Source organism: Brachionichthys hirsutus, chromosome 21, assembly GCF_040956055.1.
Source record: "Brachionichthys hirsutus isolate HB-005 chromosome 21, CSIRO-AGI_Bhir_v1, whole genome shotgun sequence".
Classification (NCBI taxonomy): domain Eukaryota; kingdom Metazoa; phylum Chordata; class Actinopteri; order Lophiiformes; family Brachionichthyidae; genus Brachionichthys; species Brachionichthys hirsutus.
In genome coordinates this window covers 3,451,585-3,475,140 of record NC_090917.1, presented here as the reverse complement: position 1 = coordinate 3,475,140, position 23,556 = coordinate 3,451,585, and the positions used below count along the sequence as shown (strand labels likewise).

The 23,556-nt window shown below is 41.6% G+C and overlaps 1 protein-coding gene across 1 annotated transcript in view; it reads left to right on the top strand.

The window, feature by feature from the left end:
- Positions 1–23,556, top strand: part of plce1 (phospholipase C, epsilon 1) — a 43,129-nt gene that overhangs the window by 5,317 nt on the left and 14,256 nt on the right. The window contains exons 4-18 of the mRNA XM_068754423.1: positions 9,774–9,936; positions 10,312–10,455; positions 16,348–16,502; positions 17,003–17,170; positions 19,735–19,880; positions 19,968–20,115; positions 20,281–20,391; positions 20,483–20,592; positions 20,708–20,818; positions 21,730–21,771; positions 22,065–22,193; positions 22,267–22,403; positions 22,728–22,834; positions 23,144–23,268; positions 23,376–23,520. Of these exons, the coding sequence (XP_068610524.1) occupies positions 9,774–9,936; positions 10,312–10,455; positions 16,348–16,502; positions 17,003–17,170; positions 19,735–19,880; positions 19,968–20,115; positions 20,281–20,391; positions 20,483–20,592; positions 20,708–20,818; positions 21,730–21,771; positions 22,065–22,193; positions 22,267–22,403; positions 22,728–22,834; positions 23,144–23,268; positions 23,376–23,520 (1,941 nt within the window). The remainder of the gene's footprint in view (positions 1–9,773; positions 9,937–10,311; positions 10,456–16,347; positions 16,503–17,002; positions 17,171–19,734; positions 19,881–19,967; positions 20,116–20,280; positions 20,392–20,482; positions 20,593–20,707; positions 20,819–21,729; positions 21,772–22,064; positions 22,194–22,266; positions 22,404–22,727; positions 22,835–23,143; positions 23,269–23,375; positions 23,521–23,556) is intronic.

Below are 23,556 nucleotides of genomic sequence, written 5' to 3'. Positions count from 1 at the left end.
TGCAGATCTCTTGCAAAGGGAAAGTAGGAAGACCAGTCACACGTCGAGAGTTCTGCCCGAGCTGTACCGGAAAACATCTCTTCATTTCAAGCTCTTTGAGAAAGACTTGGCAGTAATTTGTATCGGTGTCTGTAATGAAATCTCACAATTTTAAATCTTAATATTCATTTGGAACTCATTTTTTTATTATTTAGCCTTGTCCCTCTGTTTATCATCTGTATTTACATCCATATGAACCGGGTTGTAGTCTGTCCATCCGCCCATCCATGCCTAGTTTTGCTACAGTTTGATGAGCAGCGCTGGCAGTGCTCATTGTTGCAGGGCCCATGAGACACCAGGCTATTTGTATTCCACACATATTACAATGGCTGTGCCCAAAAAGAAGATTACAATGTAGCCTGCAACTTATGGGAATTGCTGTTGAACTCGTTCTCGCGTGTGTGGTTGAATGCTGTTTTCCCTCTAATTGTCTGCTGGTTAAATGGCGTGCTTGTAAAACGGGTCAGTTTGTGTGCTCAGTGGTTATTCCTGAACTCGAGTAATAACTTTTGCAAACACATCCACATCTTGGCAACCAATTAGTGCCTGTTGCAAAGGTAGAATTATAAGATGAACTGCGGCAAATATCCTGTTTCATTATATCTGTTTCATTATTTCACAGTATGGATTTGCTTTTCAGGCAGTTACTCGGGTCAATAGACCGTTCAGCCAGACAGCTAACACATTCATATTGTAAATTCAATGCTTTTACAACCTTCTGGTTACAACCCTATGAAATAGATTACAGTCAGGTTTTTATGTCTACACACACACACACACACACATGCGTGCACGCACACAAACGCACATTTATGCACGATCCTCCTTTGCACAATGCATTGATTGATCCAGGACTGGTCTAGTCAAGGTCAGTGTTTCACTCAGTGGTTAACAAAAGCTCCCACACACACAGACACACACTCACACGCGCAGACATGCATGTCACAGTTATTTAACCATGTGTCCGTAACCCTTGTGTTCTCTCCCCGTGTGTGTAACCACAACAAAAGAATGTGCCGAGCAGGCCGCTCTGTCGCCCAGCTGGGTGTCACAGCTCAGTTTAGAGATTAGTTTGCGTGTGGTGAAACGCACTGCGAGTGTGTGTGTGTGTGTGTGTGTGTGATATGTCTGTTTTCACTGAGAAGGTGTAGGACAGCAAATACCTTGCGTGCCATTGTAAGGAGCCTTGAATCGCTCTGCTCTTTAAACAAGGCAGCGTTCCGTCCTCGGCTTCATTGCTGTTTACCCGTCTATTGGGGGGCACGGGAGTGCATGTGGGCGCTGCACTTGTTTTTGTTGAAACTCATTCCATCTGTTTGCTTTTGTGGGCTGGCGGGAGGGTGTCAAAACTGCACATGGGTGGGTTTTCACTTTGTGAGAATAAGTTTGTGTGTGTGTGTGTGTGAGTGTGTGAGCTCAGATCTGTCACATCCCTGTGATATTGTGGGAAAATATGATCGGTCCTCAAAAAGGGATTCCTTGGAAAGGCTGTTAAATTAAAAAGACACGGTGTAGACTTTTCTTTTTTTAACTAAGGTTAATACACACTCCTGATCAATAGTACTTAGATATGTCATTGTTTTGAGTAATACGTAATATTCTGTGATGATATACCAACTTTCATCTAATAACCGGAACTTTTCAGGTTTCTCACGAGGAACGCAAAAAACATGAACAGTCTTCAGCTACAGCATTGCACAACCCCAATTAACGCTAACCAAAATGAAGTTTACGGGATGGTTGATGCTATTGTGTAGGACTTAAAATATATAGTACAGCCACTATAAAGGGAGAGACCTGGGCAGTGCAGTTACGCGTGTTGCTCTTAAAAATGGAACGTTAGCCTCTGGTTCCATCTGGTGGAGAAGAGAAAGCTCTACACTGCAGAATAACTTGGATCATTCTGTTAAACATGCAAGCTGTGTCATTTTTGGCTCAGGTACTCCCAAGTTTATTTAAATTTCATTACTCACAATCAGAATGCATTTAATAATATCACAAGGCTCCAGGGCTTTTTTGTAGTATTTTCTTTTCTTTTTTCTTTTTACTAAATTAATTTGCTAAATAAGGTCACTAAAACAGTAACAGAAGATGAACTATTTTCTGCAGGTAACGTTTATTTTCTTAATTAATTTTGATGGAGGCATTTTCTAATTTATTTGATTTATCATGTGCGCTACGGCAAAAACAATGAATAGCACCCATAGCGTATTCACTCAAGGCAGAAAATCATCAATTTTGTGTGATTAAAATTCCAGAAGGAGGAGCTGTACGCCACACAAAGACAAACGGATGCGAGAAAAATAAAATTGCATTTATCAAAAGTGATTATCAACTTGATCGATTGATTGCTTGACCAAATATTCTCCTTAATTTGCATGTTTTCCTAAAACATTTTTGAGGGATCTTAATCTGGATTCCATCTTTAAGGTGACACTTTATTTTCCTTCAGTCACCTTCAGAGACGCTTCATGTCTCGGTACTTTTATACACGTCCGTCAGCGGGCAGCACAGGTTTTTAAACGACTACAGAACTTGCAAATACTGGGTTGTATGTGGAAAAACCTCTAGGCATTTCAAGAAAGATGGACATAGCGGTTCTACATCGGCGCCTGAAAACGGAGCAGTTTTGCAGGACAAGACGACGCCATGCGACACTGTATCATTGTCATGTTTAACATTGATCCGAGGACTTTGTGCCTTCTAAATATGCTTCATGTAACAAATGCAGCAGCCTGGAACATCAATCCGAATCCATCAGTTCGGGCTCAAGAGGCCGGCCCCATTAGCCGGGTATTGATCAAAGAAAAGCAATGCAAAGACCCAGGGCGTCCCAGATGTTTGTTTTGTTCTGAAAAACACTTTGATATCAAACGGGCATGAAAGAGATTAATTTTTTTCTGCTTGATTAGACACACACAATAGTGAATAACATACTGTGTTTATTTTGATGTCTCTTGTTGTAATGATGTGTGTCTATGTTACGCTGTGAACAGAAAACGGTCACAATGGTCTTTGTTTTGCCAGAAAATGCATGAAGGTTTGCTGAGTGATAATTCTTCATCTCGCTAAACCATTTCTGACTCTAATAAAAGTGTGGTCATTTTTAGCTCACAGCAAACGCCATCGGATTTTGTTGGCAGCGTGCGGACATGTAGAATGAATCCATTGAGTTTGAGTTGCAGTAAAGTGAAAAGCTGTGGCGCCGGCCTTTTAATCAGAGGTTGGCATAGAAACACTCACCAGCGTGAAGCTAATAGCAAAGTTCAAGTGGTTTACGGGTGCCCCCCCCCCCCCCCCCTCCGGAGCGTCACCCGTTCCTTTCAGAAGCTGAGTCGGAACATGGATTTTGAGGAACCATTGTGGCACCTTAAAGGCGATTTGTGCTTGATCAGGCTTTATCCCAGAGGGGAACGATTCGAACGGTTCTGTCTTTTCTACACGGTCATGTTTTGTGTGTGTCTGATGTGTGTTTTAACCAGGAATGAGGAAGCACTGCAAGGATATAGCTCGATATTCGTGTTACCATTGATGTCCATGGACCTACATGCTTTGTGTGTGCTTCTGGCTGTAGTGATTCTGGAATCAAGTGGGAGAATCAATGATTAAGGAGGAATGTAGTGGCCAACATCATGTGTAGTTCAATGTGAGTAGCCACACTGATCTCGGTACTTATTCATTTAATACTAAATGCTGAATCAGTTCAGCGAATAGGAGTGGTAGTATTGCTTGCAGTGGCAAAAAAACTGTAGTACAGTTAGCAGTATTAGTAGTAGAGCAGCCTTCATCCGCCAGGATGAAGAGTTTGAGCCATGCAAAGCTGTTTGTTTGAAGTTTAGAGATGTATGTCAAGGGTATTGATGATGCGTTCAAGATCAGTCACTTCTTTCAGAGCTTTCAACTGTCCTCACCAGCAGTCTGCGTGTAGGCAGCTCAGAGACGAGGCAATTCTTCATGTCACTTCCGAATTAAGGGATAAATCTTACAGATTACACCAAATGCTTCCAAAGAGCAGAATGATTAAAACTGTCAGACCGCACTTTTATTCATGCATCTTGGTGTACTTGCAGTCCTGTTTGTATATGCACTTAATACTCCTATACTGTACTTTTGATCTAATTAGGCCACTAAGACAAAGGACTTGCGTCATTTCCTGGCTTCAACCAGGAAGTACATGTGATGTTGTTGTATAACTAAACTGATATAAGCTTCCCTTTGTCTTTTACGGGTAAATAAGACTTCCTTACTATGACTGACTCACATTGCTTGTCTTAAGAAGAAAGTATGCATCCCTTCTGGATGAACCCGCAAGTGAAAAATAAGGCCGAGACCCCCTCAGTGGTTGGTTTTCAGGTTCCGTCTAATAGCACAAAGGTCTTATTTGAGTTCCGTCAAGACATTGTTTACACACTGAGCAGGCTGCTGGAGGAGGATCGATTGAAATCTTGTATACCAGCGTCTCGTCCGTCTTTGTATGTTTAGAGTGTGCAGATAAAATCTCCCTTCTGGCTGCGAGGTTGTGGCGGGCCGGTTGCCTCATAACCTAATATGGGGGAGTCGTCTCTGTCAGAAAGAGATCTGAGGCTCTTGTTTGTTGCCCTCACTGTCCCTTTCCTTTCCATCTATCTCCTCTTTAGGTTTGCTCTACTGATGCAGTGATCTCTCTCTCTCTCTCGCTCTCGCTCTCTCTCTCTTGCTCTCTCTCTCACTCTCTTGTCTCCCCACTTTTCTAACTGTACGCAGAGTAAGAAGGACCGGAGCAAGGTGGCTTTTCTTTCTTTCTCTTCAGCATACCAGCCTTTTCCTGTGCTGCAGTAAGTAAACCCTGCTGCTACTTTGCTTTCTTTCTTCACTGAAAGCTTCAGTTTTCACGCATCTTTTCATTCATTGTGCAACTAAGCTTAGATATTGCACAGAATGGCCTTTCAGACTCCAATCTGGGTGCTTGTCACAATTAAACAGAGGAGAAATTCAGTTTGCCTGATTCTGAAAATGTGGCATTGGAGAAGGTAGATGGAGGAAAATTTATGCACGTAGAGACATCAAAGTTAAGCGTTAAACTTGGACAACAGTAATTTCATGCAGGGAGGACGGTGTCTATACATTTTTAAACCAGAAATATTCATGTAGCAACTGCCTTCGAAAACTTTTCGGTCTGGATTTCCCTGTGTGGAGCGCCGGAATTATTCTTATGTTGAACATTAAGAGCTAAAAAACATTCATCTTGGCTTATCTCTGGCTGTCTGACCAGGTCTGTGCGCCGTTATGTCGGCGAGGGTAGCTGCACGCCGTAGTATGACATCATGAGAACTGTAAGCGGGTGAGTGTGGGGGGGTGGAAGGGTCCCACTGAGTGCGCTGGGTAATGGTTTCCAGGTTGTTTTGGCCCTTGAGATGACCTCAATCTTTTTTTCTCTTTCTCTCTTTCAGACACTCTCTCCAACTCATTTTTATTGTCTGTTCTACTCGCCCTGACTTCAAAATTTTTTGAAACTTGAAATCTTGAAGCTAAATCATTTAATTTCTATCAGTTCTGTCATGACATATTTCTCTCTGGCTGCACATTTCTGTGCCAAATCGTTTTTTTTACCCTTTCAAAAGGGTTTTTAATGCGCAGTAAATAATCTGAAAATTTATTTTCCTTTCCTTTTATTAGTATTTTAATATATTATTTTATTCTTAGTAATGCTGCTGCATGCTCGATATTCTCACAAACTCCATGCATTTGATTTGCATTGCTGAGTCTTCGCCGCTCTCTGTATGTGGAGCAAATATACACACACAATTATGTCCTAATCTTGTTAAAGGTGTGAGGGATGAAGGCTCAGCTCAGGGTTCTGAGGTGAAACAGCTTCTTGTGAAACCTGATTCAGCTCACATTTAGCTTCCCTCTGGATTTTCTGTGTTGTCCTCCCTAATATTTCTCCCTTCACCTGTTGTACTTGTTTTTTTTTTCTTTACCTCTATATATGAGCTTCTGTCAAGCATTAACGCCTTCATGCCTTTATGTGCTTCTGTCGCTTATTCCCGCTAACACTCCTCCTGGCCAAATCTAGAAAGCTGGTTTCTGCACATTGCCTGTGCTGTATCACACTAAGATTAAACACAAGAAATGGCAGCATCATAATTCACTAAACACAAGAGACTCTGACTTGAGACACGTGTACCGGAGCACAGATTTTGCTTCAAGTCTAAGTTTGTGCACTTCTTTGTGTAACAAACAAAGGTTCTTCATTTTTCATTTTGTCCAAATGAAATGAGGCATGCAGAGATAATTTCTCACTTGTTATTTATTCCCTGACCACTGGTGCATAGTTTGCTATTGGCCCAATGCTCATTTCATGTATTGGTGTGTCTACTTTGATTTTTAATGTGATTTATACAGCAACATTTAGAAACCTTGGTTTCCAACGCAGCGTATTGAAAATCATCCAAAAATCATCAGTGCAAGACGAGAAGGGAAATTTTACATTTTTCATTACTTTTACAATGACAATTAGGTTTTGCATAACCGCATATATGCTTATCTCTAATTACGCTGTAGGTGATTGTCAGATATTTATATATCATTAATGTCTAATTTATATCGCTTCATGAGCTTTTTTTTCAGATGGATTATATTAATAGCATTTAATGAAGGGAGAGTTGTTCACGTATGTATATTTTATCCTATAGCATGCGCTGATCAGTCTAATTCAAAGCAGATACCCAGACAACCGCCTGTCTGAGCAATGCCGTCTCTTCAAATGTCTGAGTGTGTGAACGCAGATCAACTACAAGAAGCAACGTTCACTTCTACATGGAAGCATGAGCATAGATACAAGATTTACTTAAGAGGATGCACATAAAGAAATTACATTATTTCTACATATATTTGGAGGCATCCTACATATATATTGCAGAAAATCAAATATTACTCTGCACAGAGAGAAACACAGCAGAAAAATCGGAGCGCTTGTGCACTGCAGAGAGGTGAGTGCACGAGTGCGCCCTGTGTTTGTGCATGACAAACACCTCAATAAGTGTAGAAATAAACAGTGTACAATCCTGCTGAAGCACGTTCTCATATGTTCACCCTGAGAGGTGTTACATCTCTTTCATGTTTTTTTGGATGTACTTGGTTTACTCAGTCAAGCAAGGGTGGAGTTAAGAGCGTCTGGGCCCTGAGATACCCGAGCTGCTGAACATACCTGGCTCCTCACTGGGCTTTCAAATAGACTGGGTGTAGTTTATACTCACTTGTTCGGTGTACTCCTTCTCCTTTTCCTTCAGAATAACTTCGCTTGCTCCATTTTCACTGCATTAAAGCAAACTCTCGCTCCAAGATCATTTAATGTTGGAGTATTCTCTGAAAGTCAGACCACGTGAATCTTATTCGGTCTGCTAGGAAAATCCTCGATGTAACATATAAATGATCCATCTGTGGCTAAAAAAAACAAAAACATTACATTGATGTATGGCAAAATTCACATTGCAAAGTCAAGAAGGGGTTAAAACTCCCAGTGACCTCAGCCACAGACCAGCATAATTTAACACTGACCCCCACAGTAACCTCAGCTAACCCCGAGTTAGTTTGAAAAATGTACTTCTACTCCTTGAATGTCAGCTTCATGGGAAGGGGCGATAAAGTAATTTTACACTAATGTGTAATCCTGAGCGAGTACTTGCTTGTATTTAATTATATGATATCATTAACAGATTAAACCGCGCCAATGGTGGAATGTTCTGGACTGACATAAGAACCATTGCCTCATTTCATAGACAGCTGGGCTACATTGTGTCATGGGATCTCTTCTTTGGAGTACTGGAGAGTATTCAGAGTAGTTCAAAAGGCGTGTGTGTGTGTATGTTTGACAGACACAGAGAGCACTCGCGTGGGGAGAGGGTGTCGGCATTTGAGTATGTGAGTTTGTTGTGGGCCAAACACATCAAAGTAGAGCGGTCGAGGTGAAGCCGGTTGGATTTCAAGGAGACCGCCTCAGCTTCCTCCATGTCCTGCATGTTTTTTTGGTTTTTTTGCATGCTGTATGTCTCTGGTATGATGAACAAAACGGCATGGGCATGAGTCATAGCGTCTGCATATCTGATTGTATATGCACGCGTGTTTGTGTGTGCGCATACCAGCTCAGAGTTCAGTAGATCTGCACGGTGCCCCCTTGCTAATCCTTTCCAAGAATGGCTGTTGCCAGGCAGACAACTGGGCTCTAATGGGACTTAAAGTCGCCCATAACTGATTGCCAGAAAGTCACAGCTTATTCGTGCAGTATGTATTTGTGTTGCGCATCTTAATTACATTTTCTCTTTCATCCGTTGAATTGATTAGAATCAAGAATGGCAAGTTGAGATTCCCTCCACCCTGTAGAAACACAAACTCAAAATGTCATGCATCATCTGACCACACGAGAAAAAGAGGAATACTTCTCATGGCATTATTTTCACAAGAATATATATATATATATTATATGCAGAAATCTCCCTCCGAAGTGTGTTTAGGGTTCTCCACCGCAGGCCTGGAAATTTGATTGCTCCACGCAGTATCGTAGCTGCTCGTAGGACTGCACTCCTCAGGACGGAGACCTCAGATGCTCTACCTGGAAGATTCTGGAACCAGTTTGGGAGTGTTGAAAAGCAAAACAGTTGGACAATCTTTCTGTAGATATATGTACATGTCTCGAGGAGGAGTTTGTTTATGTGCTGGTCAAGACAGCTGCTCTTCATCCATCAAAAACAGCACAACATTCCTTTCTATGTCCTTCAAAGTCACACTCACCACACACACACACACAGGCCTCTTCCTTTGCTTTCAAAAGTGTTCAGTGCTGTTTGCACCTTTTAATTCCCATTGATCATTCTGTTCTGCTTTGAGGCTCGACACTAATACATCTGGAAGCCTGCCTATATGCTAGCTGCGATCCAGTCCAATCCGTTGTCCCTCTGAGCTTTTATTTTGTGTCTCATTCTTTCTCTAACTGTCCCTCACATCGGCTCTCTCATTCTTTAAACGTGCAGCCTGGTACGTCTCTTTTTCCCTCGGGACGGCCCAGATCTGACAACAGCGATGGCCTACACCCCATGCAGGAAGCCCAGCCCACTGAAGTAGCTCTCCATGCAGTGTGTGTGTGTTATACTAATCAGCATTTTTAAATTCTCGTATTCTTAATGTGAGCATTATGTCCTCGGACGGATTGGGCCTTATCGAACTTCTTCCCATCACTTTTAGGAAGCACAGCAGATTGGTTCTGTCACTGTTGATTACACCAGAGTTTCATTTCCTCATTAAACTTTAATTATTGTCATCCCTCATTCTGTTACCAGTATTGATTTGTATCAATTTAGCAATATCTAAAGCAGCTGAAGTGCCCATTTGCAGTACCACAAAACGTTTTCCGTAATGGCTTTCGGCTGAAATTTGTGCCGGAGAAGCCCATCTCCACGTCCACTTCAGGGGAAAAAAAGGAACAAATCAGACGTTTAGATAAGTGTTTCCTTTTATGTCTGATGGATCTTTGTTCCAAGAAGAGCTTCCTTTTTCAGGTCAAAATGTCACTGGAACACGGAAATGATGACGGAACGCAAAATGGCAATCACTCTTTCGTGACGGGATCTCTTTTGATCCGAACTTGTTTGGCTTTCGTGAACTGTGGACCTTTTTATAAAAGCAGAACTTTCATTGAGCTACTTTTCCATTTCTGCAGCATTTGATTTTTGTCAGCTTGTAACTGGCTTCTTCAACAGGTTGCCAGCTACGTGCAGAAGACAGAGGAGCTCAGTCTGGTTTACCCTGGGCTCCGGACCGCTGGATGTGTGTGTCTGAAGGAGTCCCACTGGTCATCACACGTCGTCAGCGACAGCCTAGCAGGACCAGGTCTAAACCCATACCCACATCATCATCATCTTCATCATCATCATCATCATCTGCCAAGGTTTGCAGCCAAAGTTAAAAGGCTGATATTTGACATTCTGGGAATGTTTATTGCTTATGTTTAAGTGACAGGTGAACTGAACTTCTTCATGTTTAGGTTTATAGACCTAATCGTAGATTGATTCATTAAAAGAAGCATCAAAGTTGCAGCTATACTCATGGCTTTGACTGTATGGATAAAGTTCTCACAGTTTGGAGTTTATCACTAATCCTAAAAATGTAAATATATTTGAGGATTTAATGTTTTTTTGTTTGTTTTTTTACAGTAAAGACAGATCCTTAAGCTCTGATTTAAACATGCTGATTTGAATCACAGGCCGACTTTGCTGTTTTAAATGTCCCCTTCTTCCAGCTTGTATCGCGCTTGTTCCCGGAGGACGTCGGTGTGTTCGCTGCTCACCGGAGCCCTGCTGGAGGCTACGGCCGCTCTCGGTGCGCGTTCCAGTCTGCCTTGCCCTTCGCCCCAGGGTCCCAACGGCCACGGCGTGCTAAAGGGTAGGTGATGCACTGTAGCATGTGTGTCTGTTTGCTTGAGTATGTAAAACCTGCAAAGTTGAAATGACAGTGTGCTTTAAATTGGATGAAGCAGAGACTTTTGGCAAACGGCCTGTATCTGTTTGAAGAAAGCGTTCTCACTATTCCCATGTGGTCGACTTCTCCTCTCATCTTCTTCCTGTCTGCTCTTTTCCCACATGGGATCCACAGTGGGATTTAGGTCGGGAGGAGTGCGCCTGTAGTTGATCCCAGTGGTCGTCCTTTCCCTTTGACTTCCATTTTTTCTTTTTTTATCCGTTCCCTTTCTCCACTCTGTTGTCCATTCTGCACACACGAGGCTGAAGTTTGTGAGACACACAAGAAGAAGACGAAGCATTGCCATCTCTTGATGAGCTCGATATTGGAGTTTATTTGGGTTTTAACATAATAGGGCATTAAAAACAACATAATTAATAAAGAAATAATCGTCAAGCACACGGCGTATCACCTCTGTGACTCTTGCTGGCCACGTGACATCATCATCCAGCCAGTCGGGTTGTCGGTCAGTCGTTGACCTGGCGACTAACCATCCAACGTCCCTACAATGGTGTTACGTATGACTTAAATGTAAGATGATCCTGACTTTAATTTCCCCTGGCAATTGACCAAGGGACAGGCTGTCTCTCGCAAGATCAGGGACCACACACACAACCACACACACACACACACACACACACACACAGAGATTGGGAGACTCTGTTGAAACTTCTATAAACAATTTTGTGTTAATTCCTCTGTGACTTATGTTATTAGAATAAAAATAGCGCAATTGATTTTCATCAGAATAACTGTCGGGACCAAAAAAACATTTGGAAGCATGCACATGCGCACACACACACACACACACACACAGACAGCACATATCTTCAACATGACACTGTGCTCTGTTCTGATGGGTGTTACAGGAAGCAGAATAGAGCCAGACACGCACACACAGAGCAGCTTAGAAGTCTTGGCAGGACGAGGGTTTCACGGCCACACACACAGCATGAGAACTTTCTCTGTCTCTCCAGCATAGCTCTAATGCTACCCGCATATTGCATGTGCATGACTTACCTGAAGTCGCATTGTGTGTTCATTTGTCTTTGCCATTCAGGCAGAAATAAGACACCTGCGTGAATCAATGAAGTTCAGAATCTGGGTCTGTATTCTTAAAAAAAAAAAAAAGAAATTAGCTAAACTAAAAGGAAATAATCAGTTTCCATTTTTACTCCAATTGTCATGTGAAGTTAGTCTAACAATGTTTTTAGATCACATGGCTCGTAATGTCAAAGCTCGGATTTTGCCAAATGAACTTCAGTATTTTGAAGCTTTGATTTTAATGTGAATAATGTTTGTTTAATCACTGCCATCTTGTGCTACTCCTCTCCTCAGTGAATCAGCAGAACAACCGCTTTGCATTGATGATAAAGCTACTCGTCTAACATGTGAAATTCAGTTTGCTGTTAGCCTACTTCCTAATGCAGCTGGTTTGACCGGGTTTAAAATGGGCATGAAGCTTTAGAAACATCACGTGACCACCATTATCCGTTTAAGTGGTCCACTCCTTTGTGGTTAGAGTCATCTTTGTGTCCTCTGCAGAAGAGCTTTCGCGTTCTCTATCCATGCATTTCCTATCTACGGTTCCTTTTGCCTTTATCCTCCTGAATTGACACGGCATCTGTCAACATTTTAAAAGGTTCATGTCCGGATCACAGCGGACCTTCAGATGATTTGCACATCTTGTCTTGAGGGTAAACTTAAACCTCTAAAGACAAATGCGGGTGAAAACAAATGTCGTCTGGGTTTCAGCAAGAGTATTGCGTTCTGTAAAAGAGTTGCAGACATACTCGGAGCATAAATCACTCCTGAGTGCGTCAGTAATTAGAAAGCAGTTATCGTTTGCTGATACTTGTCTTTCTGAAATGCTTAAGGTCTAATGGTCATCCGGCGTTACAGCTGTTCACATAACATTAGTGCTCACTGTAAGGATTACAAAGATTATTAAGTATTGTAAAATAAATAAATACTGAAATTACTGGAAATCTTGGAGCAGACTTTGGTCAGATTTACGTTGAATTTTTTTAACCATATCGAAAGCAGATACTTTTACTTTCATTCGTGCTGCTGGATAGGCTTGAGAAAATATGCATCATTTTTCTCATTTGAAATAACGTTTTATGCAATGTTGTGTAAAATTCAAGCGTCACTGAAATATTTTTTTTGATTTGAAACAGATGAAAGTAACATTTTGACATTTACCTGCGAATGTAACATGTTATCAATTAGAACACCATCATTACGCTCAACTGTTCGTTCAGTATTTGTGTCAGCCCTTGTCTAAGTCTAACACAGGGTTGTGAACTAAGTATGGTGTTGGTGAATGAATGGTGGGGGGTGGGGGGTGTAGAGAGGAATGGTGAATGTAGTTTCGAGAAGCAACTGATAAGTAAGGAGAGGAGACAGGTGATGGGAAAAAGAGCAGTAGGCAAAGACACCGTAGTTCAAGTAAGGAATGAAGGAAGGTGAGAGAAATAGAGCAGACGGCCAGTGAGAACGGGGGGAGGAGGACGACGGGGCGGGGGGGGGGGGGAAGAGAGAGAGAGCGAGAGAGCAGCTGCAGCAGAGTGGGACTCAAGTGTGGACAAGTGAGCCTCGGTCACCGCTGAGCTGAGCTGTCAGGGTGGAAGCAGCGTGGCAGAGCTGTGTCAAACATGAAGCTCTCTCACAGACTGAACCTCAAGCTGATCAGTGAGTAGAAGAAAAGTGAGTCACAGTCTGACTGCTGCTGGTTCAATAGCCGAGACGTGGGGCAGTTTGTTTGTGTGTGTGTTTGTGTGTGCACTTGTATTTTGTGGCTAACATTTCTATGTTAACAGGTGTGTTGTCATATGAATATCGAGAGGACTTATTACATTGAAAAGGAGATACGGGGGGGGTCTATTTGTTCATACGCTTACTGTAGCAACTAACCTTTTCTGCAATGTTAAGTTCATATTTGAGTTTATTTTGAATCCAAATCACTTGATATTAATTGTAAAAGAAAAAAAAGTAATGTCAAGATAGATATTTTAGAAATGACAAGTCTTGTGTTAAATATGCAACGGAGTCACTTTACCATGTAGCTGGTGCCCAGTGCAGGTTAACAGTCTCTGCGTGACTTGGCAGGATGTTTGTGATCTATAACGGCGTTTTAACACCTTTTTGTTACATTCCTGTAACAACTGCCAAATGGATCAGCATTTTCTTTTACACCTCGCGATTAAGTCATTCTTTCCTTATTAATTGTTTTCTGCTTTTTGTGCTTTGAAAACCAGCCAGATTTCATTAACTAGTGCATTCAGAGCGCATGTCCCGTTGTGATGTCCTGTTTGCATTATAAACTGCAGGGAGTCATTGTACAGCATTGCAGTTCAGTTGAGACCTTTTCATTTCATTGTGTGATCAGTGATGCAGCAGTCGGAATTATTTGCGAGCAACTGCTTAGCGCTTCGACGCCCCCTTTATGCCCTTGGCCTGAAGGAAGGTGTCTGAACAACTTCACATTGAATTGACCCCAACAATTCTGTAAATGTCTCACGTGCCTGTGTGTGCCATGTGATATCTCTGACAGCAGACAAATCAAAGATCAATCCTTGTGCTTTGATTTTGCATCTGTATTATTTTGAGTTCCTATGATTTAGTTTTATGTGCATACATATACATTTGTGAATATGCCTGTTATTATTCAAATACGTTTCGTATTCACGTGTTCAAAGGGCATGCCTTTAAGAGCTGTTATACTCCGGCTGTTTGCGCCGCACCTGTCTGAGTTCCCTGCGTTCTGCGATGAAGGAGCTGTCGTCGGGTCAGAACGTGAGAACATTCTGATCCTGTACGATGGCTGCTTTGGTTTACATACATGTCTTATTCGCAAAATACTAATCAACCCTCAAGTTAAAGTAAAGTTACTGTGGCTAGAATAGAATAGATTATCTTAACAGAAGGATGTTTTTTTCTTAGCTTCAGTGAGATGTTTATGTACAGATATATCAAATAACCAATCATTTTGAACAGTTTTTAGATGTAAGATTCATTTAACCGCATTTAATATTTGATATTTATACATTGCTTCTAATTAGGTAACCATTGCTCTGACACACAGGCACCATATTTTCATAAGACCATGAAAAGATGAGGGGACAAATTATATAGCATTCAAATAACTGCAAATGCATCATTTTTTTGTCAGAGTAATGTTAAATATAAATATCTTTATGACCCAAGTATACAGTAGGGTTTGAATTGGTGTGTCTCTGTGTTGATGCACATTTGCTTTTTACCATCTCTTTAGAGCCTTTTGTTCCCTGCCTGACTGAAAGCTTTGTTTTCGTCTCTGCTTGTGTATATTAAAGGGCGAATAAATGAATCATTCAGGACTCTGCATGGTCATGAAATTCATATCACCGATTGGAGGGTGTCTCCATTTGCACTTCAGAAGATCTGCTTATGTTAATGTAAAGACTTGAAATTAATTTACTTATGGGATAGACTCCTTTTTTTATTTACTAAGGATACTGGGATCTCTGGAACCCATTTCCTGTATTTCCAGTCTTCAGCTTGTATTCTTGTTTTTATATTATGGAAATATTTCTTTGATAATGTCCTGGTATGAACTGTTCAGCGACTGGAGGCAGACTGGAGTCAGCGTTTCTTCAAAGACCTTGAAAGAATTTATCGGATTAAAGTGTCTCCTTAACAGTAATAAATATCCAGCACCTGCTGCATAATGTAGATGACAACATGTCCACTTATTCTTCTTATCCCTTCCTTCTTCTCTAACATATCGCCATCATCTCCTGCTCCCATTTTTCTTTGTCTGTCCCCCCGTCTTCTATTATCTTCTTGCTTGTGCGAATAATTGTCAATCTTTTCTCCGTTAAAACATTTTCCTGCTTTTGTTGTAGTCTTTATTATTATTATTTTTATATGCAAATCAAACTTTCCATTCTTTATTCATCTTCATTTGACTTACCACACACACACACACACAAATGACACAGATAATTCATTACAGAATCTGTAAAGCTGTTTCCGGACCCACAAATCAAACTCTAGGAATAAGCTCTTTTTTCAGAGTAATTGCAGCGGTTGCCATAGCTACGTGTTGCACATCTCAGGGGTTACCGTGGACAACCTTTCAGCGTACGTTTGCTTATACTGTCTCACCTATATGCATTATTTTCTGTGTAATGTAGAGAGTGTACGGCAGGTCTTGGTAGATCTTTTTTTAAACAGAGTTCATATTTCAGTGATCAGATTATGGTTTCTTAACTTTTGTGTTCAGACTGCAGGTATTACTCATCAAGCAGTCCCTCACAGGCTGGAAAGCTCCTGCAGTGGAAAGAGTCTATTGGTTTACTTGGCCATTATCCTGACGATGTACAGTATATCTAACTGGCAGCTACAGCACCAGTGTAGAAACCGTCCATTAGTCTTTTGTTAGCAAAGATGAGGATGGGTTTTGTGCATGTGTGTACACAGACTAATGGAGCTGACTGCAATCCAAACACAGGAGCAGGCAGCTGATCAATGCTATTTACTTCAAGAGGGTGAAGCGTCGCAGGCTTCTCTTGGCTGGTCGAGGGTAGAAAAAGGATGGTATGCAGCCATTGATGCTCAGAAGACCGGAAATATTTCGGGCTAATCTATAATCTTTTCTTTTCAGAGCAACTGCTTTGGCTGTTCTTGCATTCATGATAGCGTCTCCTTTTTTCTCTCCTCAATCTTTGTATCCACCCAAGACAATGTTCGGCATGTAGGAAAAAGCAGGTTAAGGAATTCGATTCACAGTTTCTGTCTCACTTCGTCCACCTCTTTATTGTATTGATCCAGAACGCCAGCTGGTGAGCAGCATGACCAGCAGCAGCTCGCTCCCTCCCGCCGTCAGCGGGATCAGCAAGGAGCTGGCAGAGATGCGCCACCTTGTTCAGTTCCCTGAGGAGATTGCGTGTATCCTTGCCGAGCAAGAGCAGCAACTCTACCAACGAGTGAGAGAGACTTAAACACAAAACGCACATTCCACTGAGCACACACATAATTGGGTCTTAAAATATGATGGTTAGTGTGTTATGTTGGTATGCTAAGGTTTTGCGGTTTTCTGCAGCAATATTTTGTCGTGTTATGCAATATATGTGCAATACAGTGTATTTTCTTACATGCAAACGCCTCGGAGGAAATTCATCATTTACTGTTTAGAATATACTTAAATATACTCGAATACAAAATGTTCTTAAATTTAACCTGCCAACTTAAAAGTAATATGCTCATGACCTAAATGGATCACCAGCAATAATATTAGACGATATCCTCCTGCTGTCAGCAGAAGAGAAATTAGAGTTGACAGTTTATTGAAAGTATCAGTTCTTCTGAAATGCATTCACTCTTATGCCATAATGTTATATATATATATATATATACTGCTAATCCTGAATTAATTTCCAAGCTCACAGTAACTTATCTTTGTTTTCGCTATTTTGTCTCTTTGCAGGTCTTTCCATTGGATTACCTCTGTTTCCTCACTCGAGACCTGGGCAGTCCTGAGTGTCAAACCAGACGCCACCCAAATCTCAAGGCTTCACTATCGGTGCCCGCCATGCCTTCCCAAAGTGCTCGGCAGAATAACGCTGTGGAGGACCTAGTGGCACGATTCAACGAGGTTAGAAGTCTGCTGATGCAAAACCTGTTATGTGTGTGTGTGTGTTTTGGGGGTTATTGTCCTTCATTTGATTCATGAATCTATACTAATAAAGTTCAGACTAATAGAGTTTAAGAAAAACCTGATTCAGTTGATGCCCCAAAAGTCAAAGAAAAGCAGCAATTGCTCACATGTAGTATCTAATTGTCTGTAGGTTAAATGGTCACACAGAGAGTGATCTACGCTAACCAAAATCAGTGCGTAATCAATAACCGTAAATCTTTGTATTCATGCAAGTGGTGTAAGAGCTCATAATGTTGCTTTAATGGCGGTGATTTATTATGGCGACTGTGCACAGACGGCCTTTATCTCTCCAGCTCAGCTTTTACTACCTGCTTTGTATCAGGATGAAATCACTCGAGAGAACCAATGATAGCAATCAGCAGACTACTTGGAAGCATTTAATGGTGTGACTCCTAAATGCCTTAGGAAAAAAAGAAATCCTTATTGAGGGGGTTATTTATTTTGATAAGGGGAACTTGGTACGTGTCCTGTAAAAAAAAAAAAAAAAAAAATAGAGCTCTTTCTGGTTGTGCCCATTGATGACCTCTCCTATAATGACATCATCAGAGACGTTCATTTCAAAGGTAGAAACGGAGCAGAACAGCGTTTTCCTGCGACTCCTGCCAAGTTTTCAACTCATGGCCCATGCACACACTGTGTGTACATAATTACACACTGAAAGTAGTACTGTATATGTTGTCTACTTTTCCCTTGGGTCCTCTCTGGTGAGTGACTTCAAGAATAAACAATCACAGCATTGTACAGCTGACAAAAGGAATGCAAGAGAGGGGAGAGACTGATTGGCAATGACGTCAGCTTTAAGTTACGTGCCTTTTACATCAGCTGGATTTCATTTAAATTAGTGAGAGGAGACACACATACACACACACACACGCACGTAAAAAATAATGTGCATTGTAACCATATATGGGCACGGTGGAGTCAAATGGCACGAGCAATCCTCCCTGGGAAGACACAAATGAAGCCCTAAAGCGGTTTTAAATCATAACACTCTCAAAGGAAGTTGAGATGTTGTTGCTGTTCTGGGTCTATCTTGCATTTTCTCTAAATCACAGTTTGTTTTGAATTTTACTCGGTGACTGAGGGCAAAGTAAGAGCAAACGCGTACCTCTGACCCATTATAATACGTCTGTCTGTTAATGATTCCACGTCATTCAAGAAGACACGAATTGAAAATGATGCGGCTGTGGACGAAAATGACACGCTCCATCGGTGAACGTAAATATGACAAAAGCTCCGCACAACTCTGATAAAACGACGAGGTTACATCATTTTATATCCAAGAGGTCAAAGATCAACCGTAATGGTCTTTCTTAAAATTGTGACTGTGCTGGTTATCTAAATTCTGTGCGCAGATCTGCATTTTAGAATTGTTATCTTATACAATCTCTATGTTGTCCTCTATGCTCCTTCGACATCTCAAAACTACCAGGACTGCATTATGAGCTTCAGAGTCCGACTTTTGTTTTTCCTCCCACACCAGTTTTGTTAAGTCCCCCCCCCCCGCCAAAAAAGAACCAAATGTTTTCAATTCTCTTCATTTTCAAGCCATGTATGGGAGTAAAAGATAAGAAGACAGCTTTAGAAAGAGAAACTTTGGAGGCAGTGTAGGGTGAACCCCTTTGTGTCTGTCCGGACTGTTTAGCTTCAAAAGGACCAGCCCGTTACGGCCCGTTACGTGCTCACACCGCCGGGTTTGTAATATTTCTGTCAACCTCGGTTATATAATTCATGTATCAAGGCGAAAGGGATCCTCATATTTCACCTAATAACACGTGTACAGATACACAAACGTCAAGGTGGGGGGGGTCAGCGTGTGCATCGTTCTAGTTCTGCATGTGTGTGTGTGGGTTTGAAATGTTGTCAAGTTGATAACACCTATCCATGCATGTGAGGAAGGCTTTTGTTTTAGGAAACTTTTTTTGCGCTACTCTAGCCTCTCCTTGTCGTTTGTTTGCGTGTCTCTGTCATCCTAACACACAGAGAGAGAGAGAGAGAGAGAGAGACATTAGAGCGCAGAACTCTGCCAGATTGGAATCTGATCTTTTCCTGTGTTTTCTATGTGTCTGGTCTGAGTGGGTGTGTCTGTGAGATTGTGAAAGGAAAATGACCCTGATATATATCTGCATCCTCCATCATGTATTTTGTGTTTGCTACAAGACTGTCAGTGCAGCGGCAGTGCACAGTTGACAGATATTTGATTGCATTCTTTCCTGTGTGTGTGGTTGTGTGTAGGTGCATGTGTCAGTGTTTAACCAGGTGGCATGGTCCTCTGCATGAGTCGCCAAGTTAGACACTCCTTGCCATATTATCATTTTAAAGAGATGACAAGAGCACAACTAAGGCTGCGCACAATAAAAGTGTCAGCTGTGTTTCACTATTCCCTCACACTAACAGAGTAGAGCTTTGGAAAGGACGCCAGGCCTTCAAGCAAACACAATTTCTACGTGTGATATTTGACTTCATATTATTAGAATGATTGCGTACAACTGTATCAACAGGTGAGTTCCTGGGTGACGTGGCTGATCCTGACTGCAGGATCCATGGAGGAGAAGAGAGAGGTTTTCTCCCATCTGGTCCACGTCGCTAAATGCTGTTGGAACATGGGAAATTACAATGGCGTTATGGAGTTTCTGGCTGGACTCAGGTTTTGAAAGACACAGACACATCTGAGGTACTCTCACATACTATACAGAGGCCTGTATTTGAGTATTTTTTTACTTTTGTCCTGTAGATCCCGCAAGGTACTGAAGATGTGGCAGTTTATGGACCAGTCTGACATCGAGACCATGAGGAGCCTGAAGGACGCCATGGCTCAGCATGAGTCCTCTTCTGAGTACAAGAAAATCGTGACCAGAGCTCTCAATATCCCAGGATGCAAGGTAGGGTATTGTTTATGTGGGATGAATGGATGCATTTGACTTAAACAACATTTTGAGCCAAATGTATTTATTTTTAACTTGTAATAGTACACATTATTTCTTTACTAATGTGACCACTGGGATGTGTGTGCTTTTTTTTCTTTCTTTCCTGTCGCTCCATATTAGGTGGTGCCTTTCTGTGGAGTTTTTCTAAAGGAGCTGAGTGATGCGTTGGATGGGACGGCAAGCATCATGAGCCTCAAACCACCTTCAGATAGTTCAGAGGACTCAATAGAGGTACTGTGCACAAACATGTACAGTCCTACACTCAGAAATGTCCCCTGTAGTGAAGTAGAGTTCATCCAACTTGTGTTTATCCTTTCTCTAGTTTGTGTCTGACTACAGCGGCCAGCACAATTTCATGTTGCGTTCCGGTGCTGATGGTCTACATGTTCCAGAGAAAGAAGCTACTGTCAGCAACATCCTTCAGATTATCAGGTAGATACTTTACATGTTTGTTTTTTTTAAAAGAGGACACAGTGTGCCACACTTCTTCCTTTTCCCTACTCATCATTTAGATCTGACCGTCATGCCGCTTCCTTTTGCTCCTCAGATCTTGTAATCGTAGCTTGGAGGATCCCGATGAGGCATCCACCAGTCCCTCTTCTATTGGCCCATGCCCTGCATCCAGAACCAACTCCTTCAGGGAACGCTGTCGCAATCAGTCAGTACCCTTTTCCTCTCCTACTTTTTTTTGTCATGTTGTTTCCCTTACCTTACACTACAGGATCATGCTTCAAAATGCAATTGTGATACGAATAATGTCACAGCTTTAATATTGCAACATTCCACTGACTTTGACAGTAAGGAAATAACCTGTTTCGGCTTATATATCAATAAAAATCTTTATTCTTTTATGCAGGAGCAGAAGAATGACTCATGAATAAAGTGAAAAAAGAATGTGCCATGCACACGTCTATAATACCTATTAATACATGCATGCATGATAGGTGTTACTGGTTCATCACTTCATAACGAAAGCACAGTTCCTGTTAGTCCTCAATAGCTCATAGACTCAGACGTAGCCGGTTCTGGATGTCTACCAAAGTCATACAAACCTTTTTACTGTCCTTCATAAACAGTGGAGAAGATAATGGGTTTGTGAATAAATACATTTTCAGATTGTTATTGATATGAGGTGATGTTCACATAAACTCCTGTGTCACAGGGAAAACAGATAACAGGTCAGTTTCCCCGTCAGGACAGGAAGGAACACAGCTCTGGTACTTTTCAGCGAGCCAGGGGGGGAACGGAATTAACAGCACAGGACTTAGAATTTGGTTTCAAAAGCAATAGAAAATTAATTTCATTTGAAGCTTGTTTGTGTTACGGAACCCTGGATTGTCTTGGCTGTGTATCGAGGCAGTTTTTTTTTACTCTGAGTTGTCATTTATTGTTAGAGCACAGGATAACATCTCTATTTCTCTGTGACTTGGATCAGACTCAGATAAATATCGAGGAGACGTTTAAGCTACTTTTACGATTCCCCTGAACGTCCCTACTTCCATCTTTTTGCTAGTTTTCTTTTCCCTTTGCCTTATTTCAGGAACTGCTCTTATTGCTCTTTCTGTCTAGTTTGCATTCATTTAGGACACCAGCAGAAACAAACCATCTATTGTAAGCTGATGCAAGAGGCTGATCATTAACCTAATTATAGTTCTGTGTTTTAGTCATCAAGGAATGTCCATTGACAATACATGATACAGTTTTGTTTCCTCAACCGATGCACCGCAGTTTGTTGTATAATTATGTGCTGATCATCCTGACTGTAGATGCTGTTTTACTAGACTGCAATGCTTTTTTTTTTTTTTAATAACGTATTGCTTCAGAGGTGGAAATTGCATGTCGCAGCAGAAATCAGTAAATTGAATAATAATTTACTGTTTTCTTTACCAACTCTCCACCTTCAGATTCATGGCAGGGGACTTGTCGGATTCAGAGAGTGACTTGTCGTCTGAGCTGGTGGTGAAAGAAGCGGAGTTTCAGGGGACGGCGGAGACGCACAGAGCTTTCTGCCATGGCACTGAACTCATTCCCTGGTACGAAACATGCACACTCCTGCATCATCAGTAGCACAACAACACTAGACAGTATTTGTACTTTCCTTTCTAGGTATGTCTATTCCCTGCAACCAGACATTCATCAGTTTCTGCTGCAAGGGGCCACAGTCATCCACTACGACCAGGACAGCCACCTGACAGCTCGCTGTCTGTTGCAACTACAGCCTGACAACACAACGCTCACCTGGGGTAAATTATGACAGTTTAAAGACTGCAGACTTCTGTGTGTTAATAATTAACACTTTCCAGCAATAAATTAGTTTAACAGTGTTTATTGTAACGGGCTATTTATAAGGATTGTGGGCTCTGTTGAGGCAAGTGTGTTAAGATTAACTTGAAAGAACTACTGGGAAGAATTATCGGTATCTGCGATGTTTATATCTCAAGACGTGTCAGTTCCTCTATGATTATTACACTTCATACCAGTGGAGAACAGGCATCCACGACATAAAAACATCCTCCTGTCTAATTATTATGTTTCAAACATGGAGTAAATGTATTGTTTTCTGGCAGGTAAGCCCCAGGGTGGAGTGGCCTTCCCCTCAGAACCGCCACTGGGATTAGGACAGACTGTAGCGGCAGGACTATCTGAGGGTCTTTTGGACCTGAGTGTTGTGAAGGTTTGTCAAAAGAAGAAGAAAAGTGTTGAGTTTCATCTGTAGTCTTTTAATCTAAAGTATACTTGTATATCTATTTTTCTCATCCCTCGCAAAATTGCACGTCTTTTATTTAAAGTTGGATTTATTCCAGAAAATAAAGCTGCAATATTTTAAATATGATCCTCAAACTTGCATTGTAAGAATTTAAATGTGTATCTTTGGAGACACATTTACATACATATATACAGAGCGCAGCTTTCTGTTTGAGTGGCATTTGAAATGGATTGTATTCACGATACTCATCCACGTTGTGGTTATTTGGATGTGCAGGCCGTTTTCCTGGGCCATCAGGGAGTGGACGTGCATGCTGTGTGTTTGCAAAACAAGCTGAGCCAGATGACTGTAGAGGAGAATGGTCTCAGCCTCCTCTACGGCCTCAGTACTACTGACAACAGGTATGGCGTTGTTGCCACAGGCTTTGAAATCCATTTCACAATCAGTGGTGCCTCAGGAAAACACTCCACCGTTCAATAAGTGTTTTAAATAACCTCCTCCGCCATAGACTCCTGCACTTTGTGGCCCCCAACCACACTGCACAAATGCTTCACAAGGGTTTGTCGGAGTTGGTGAATGCAACCAGGAAGTTGAAGAAGTTTCCTGACCAGAGGTTGCAATGGCTGAGGAGGCAGTATGTCAGTTTGTACCAGGTAAGCTCCAAGCATGTTCTTGAACATATTTTGCTT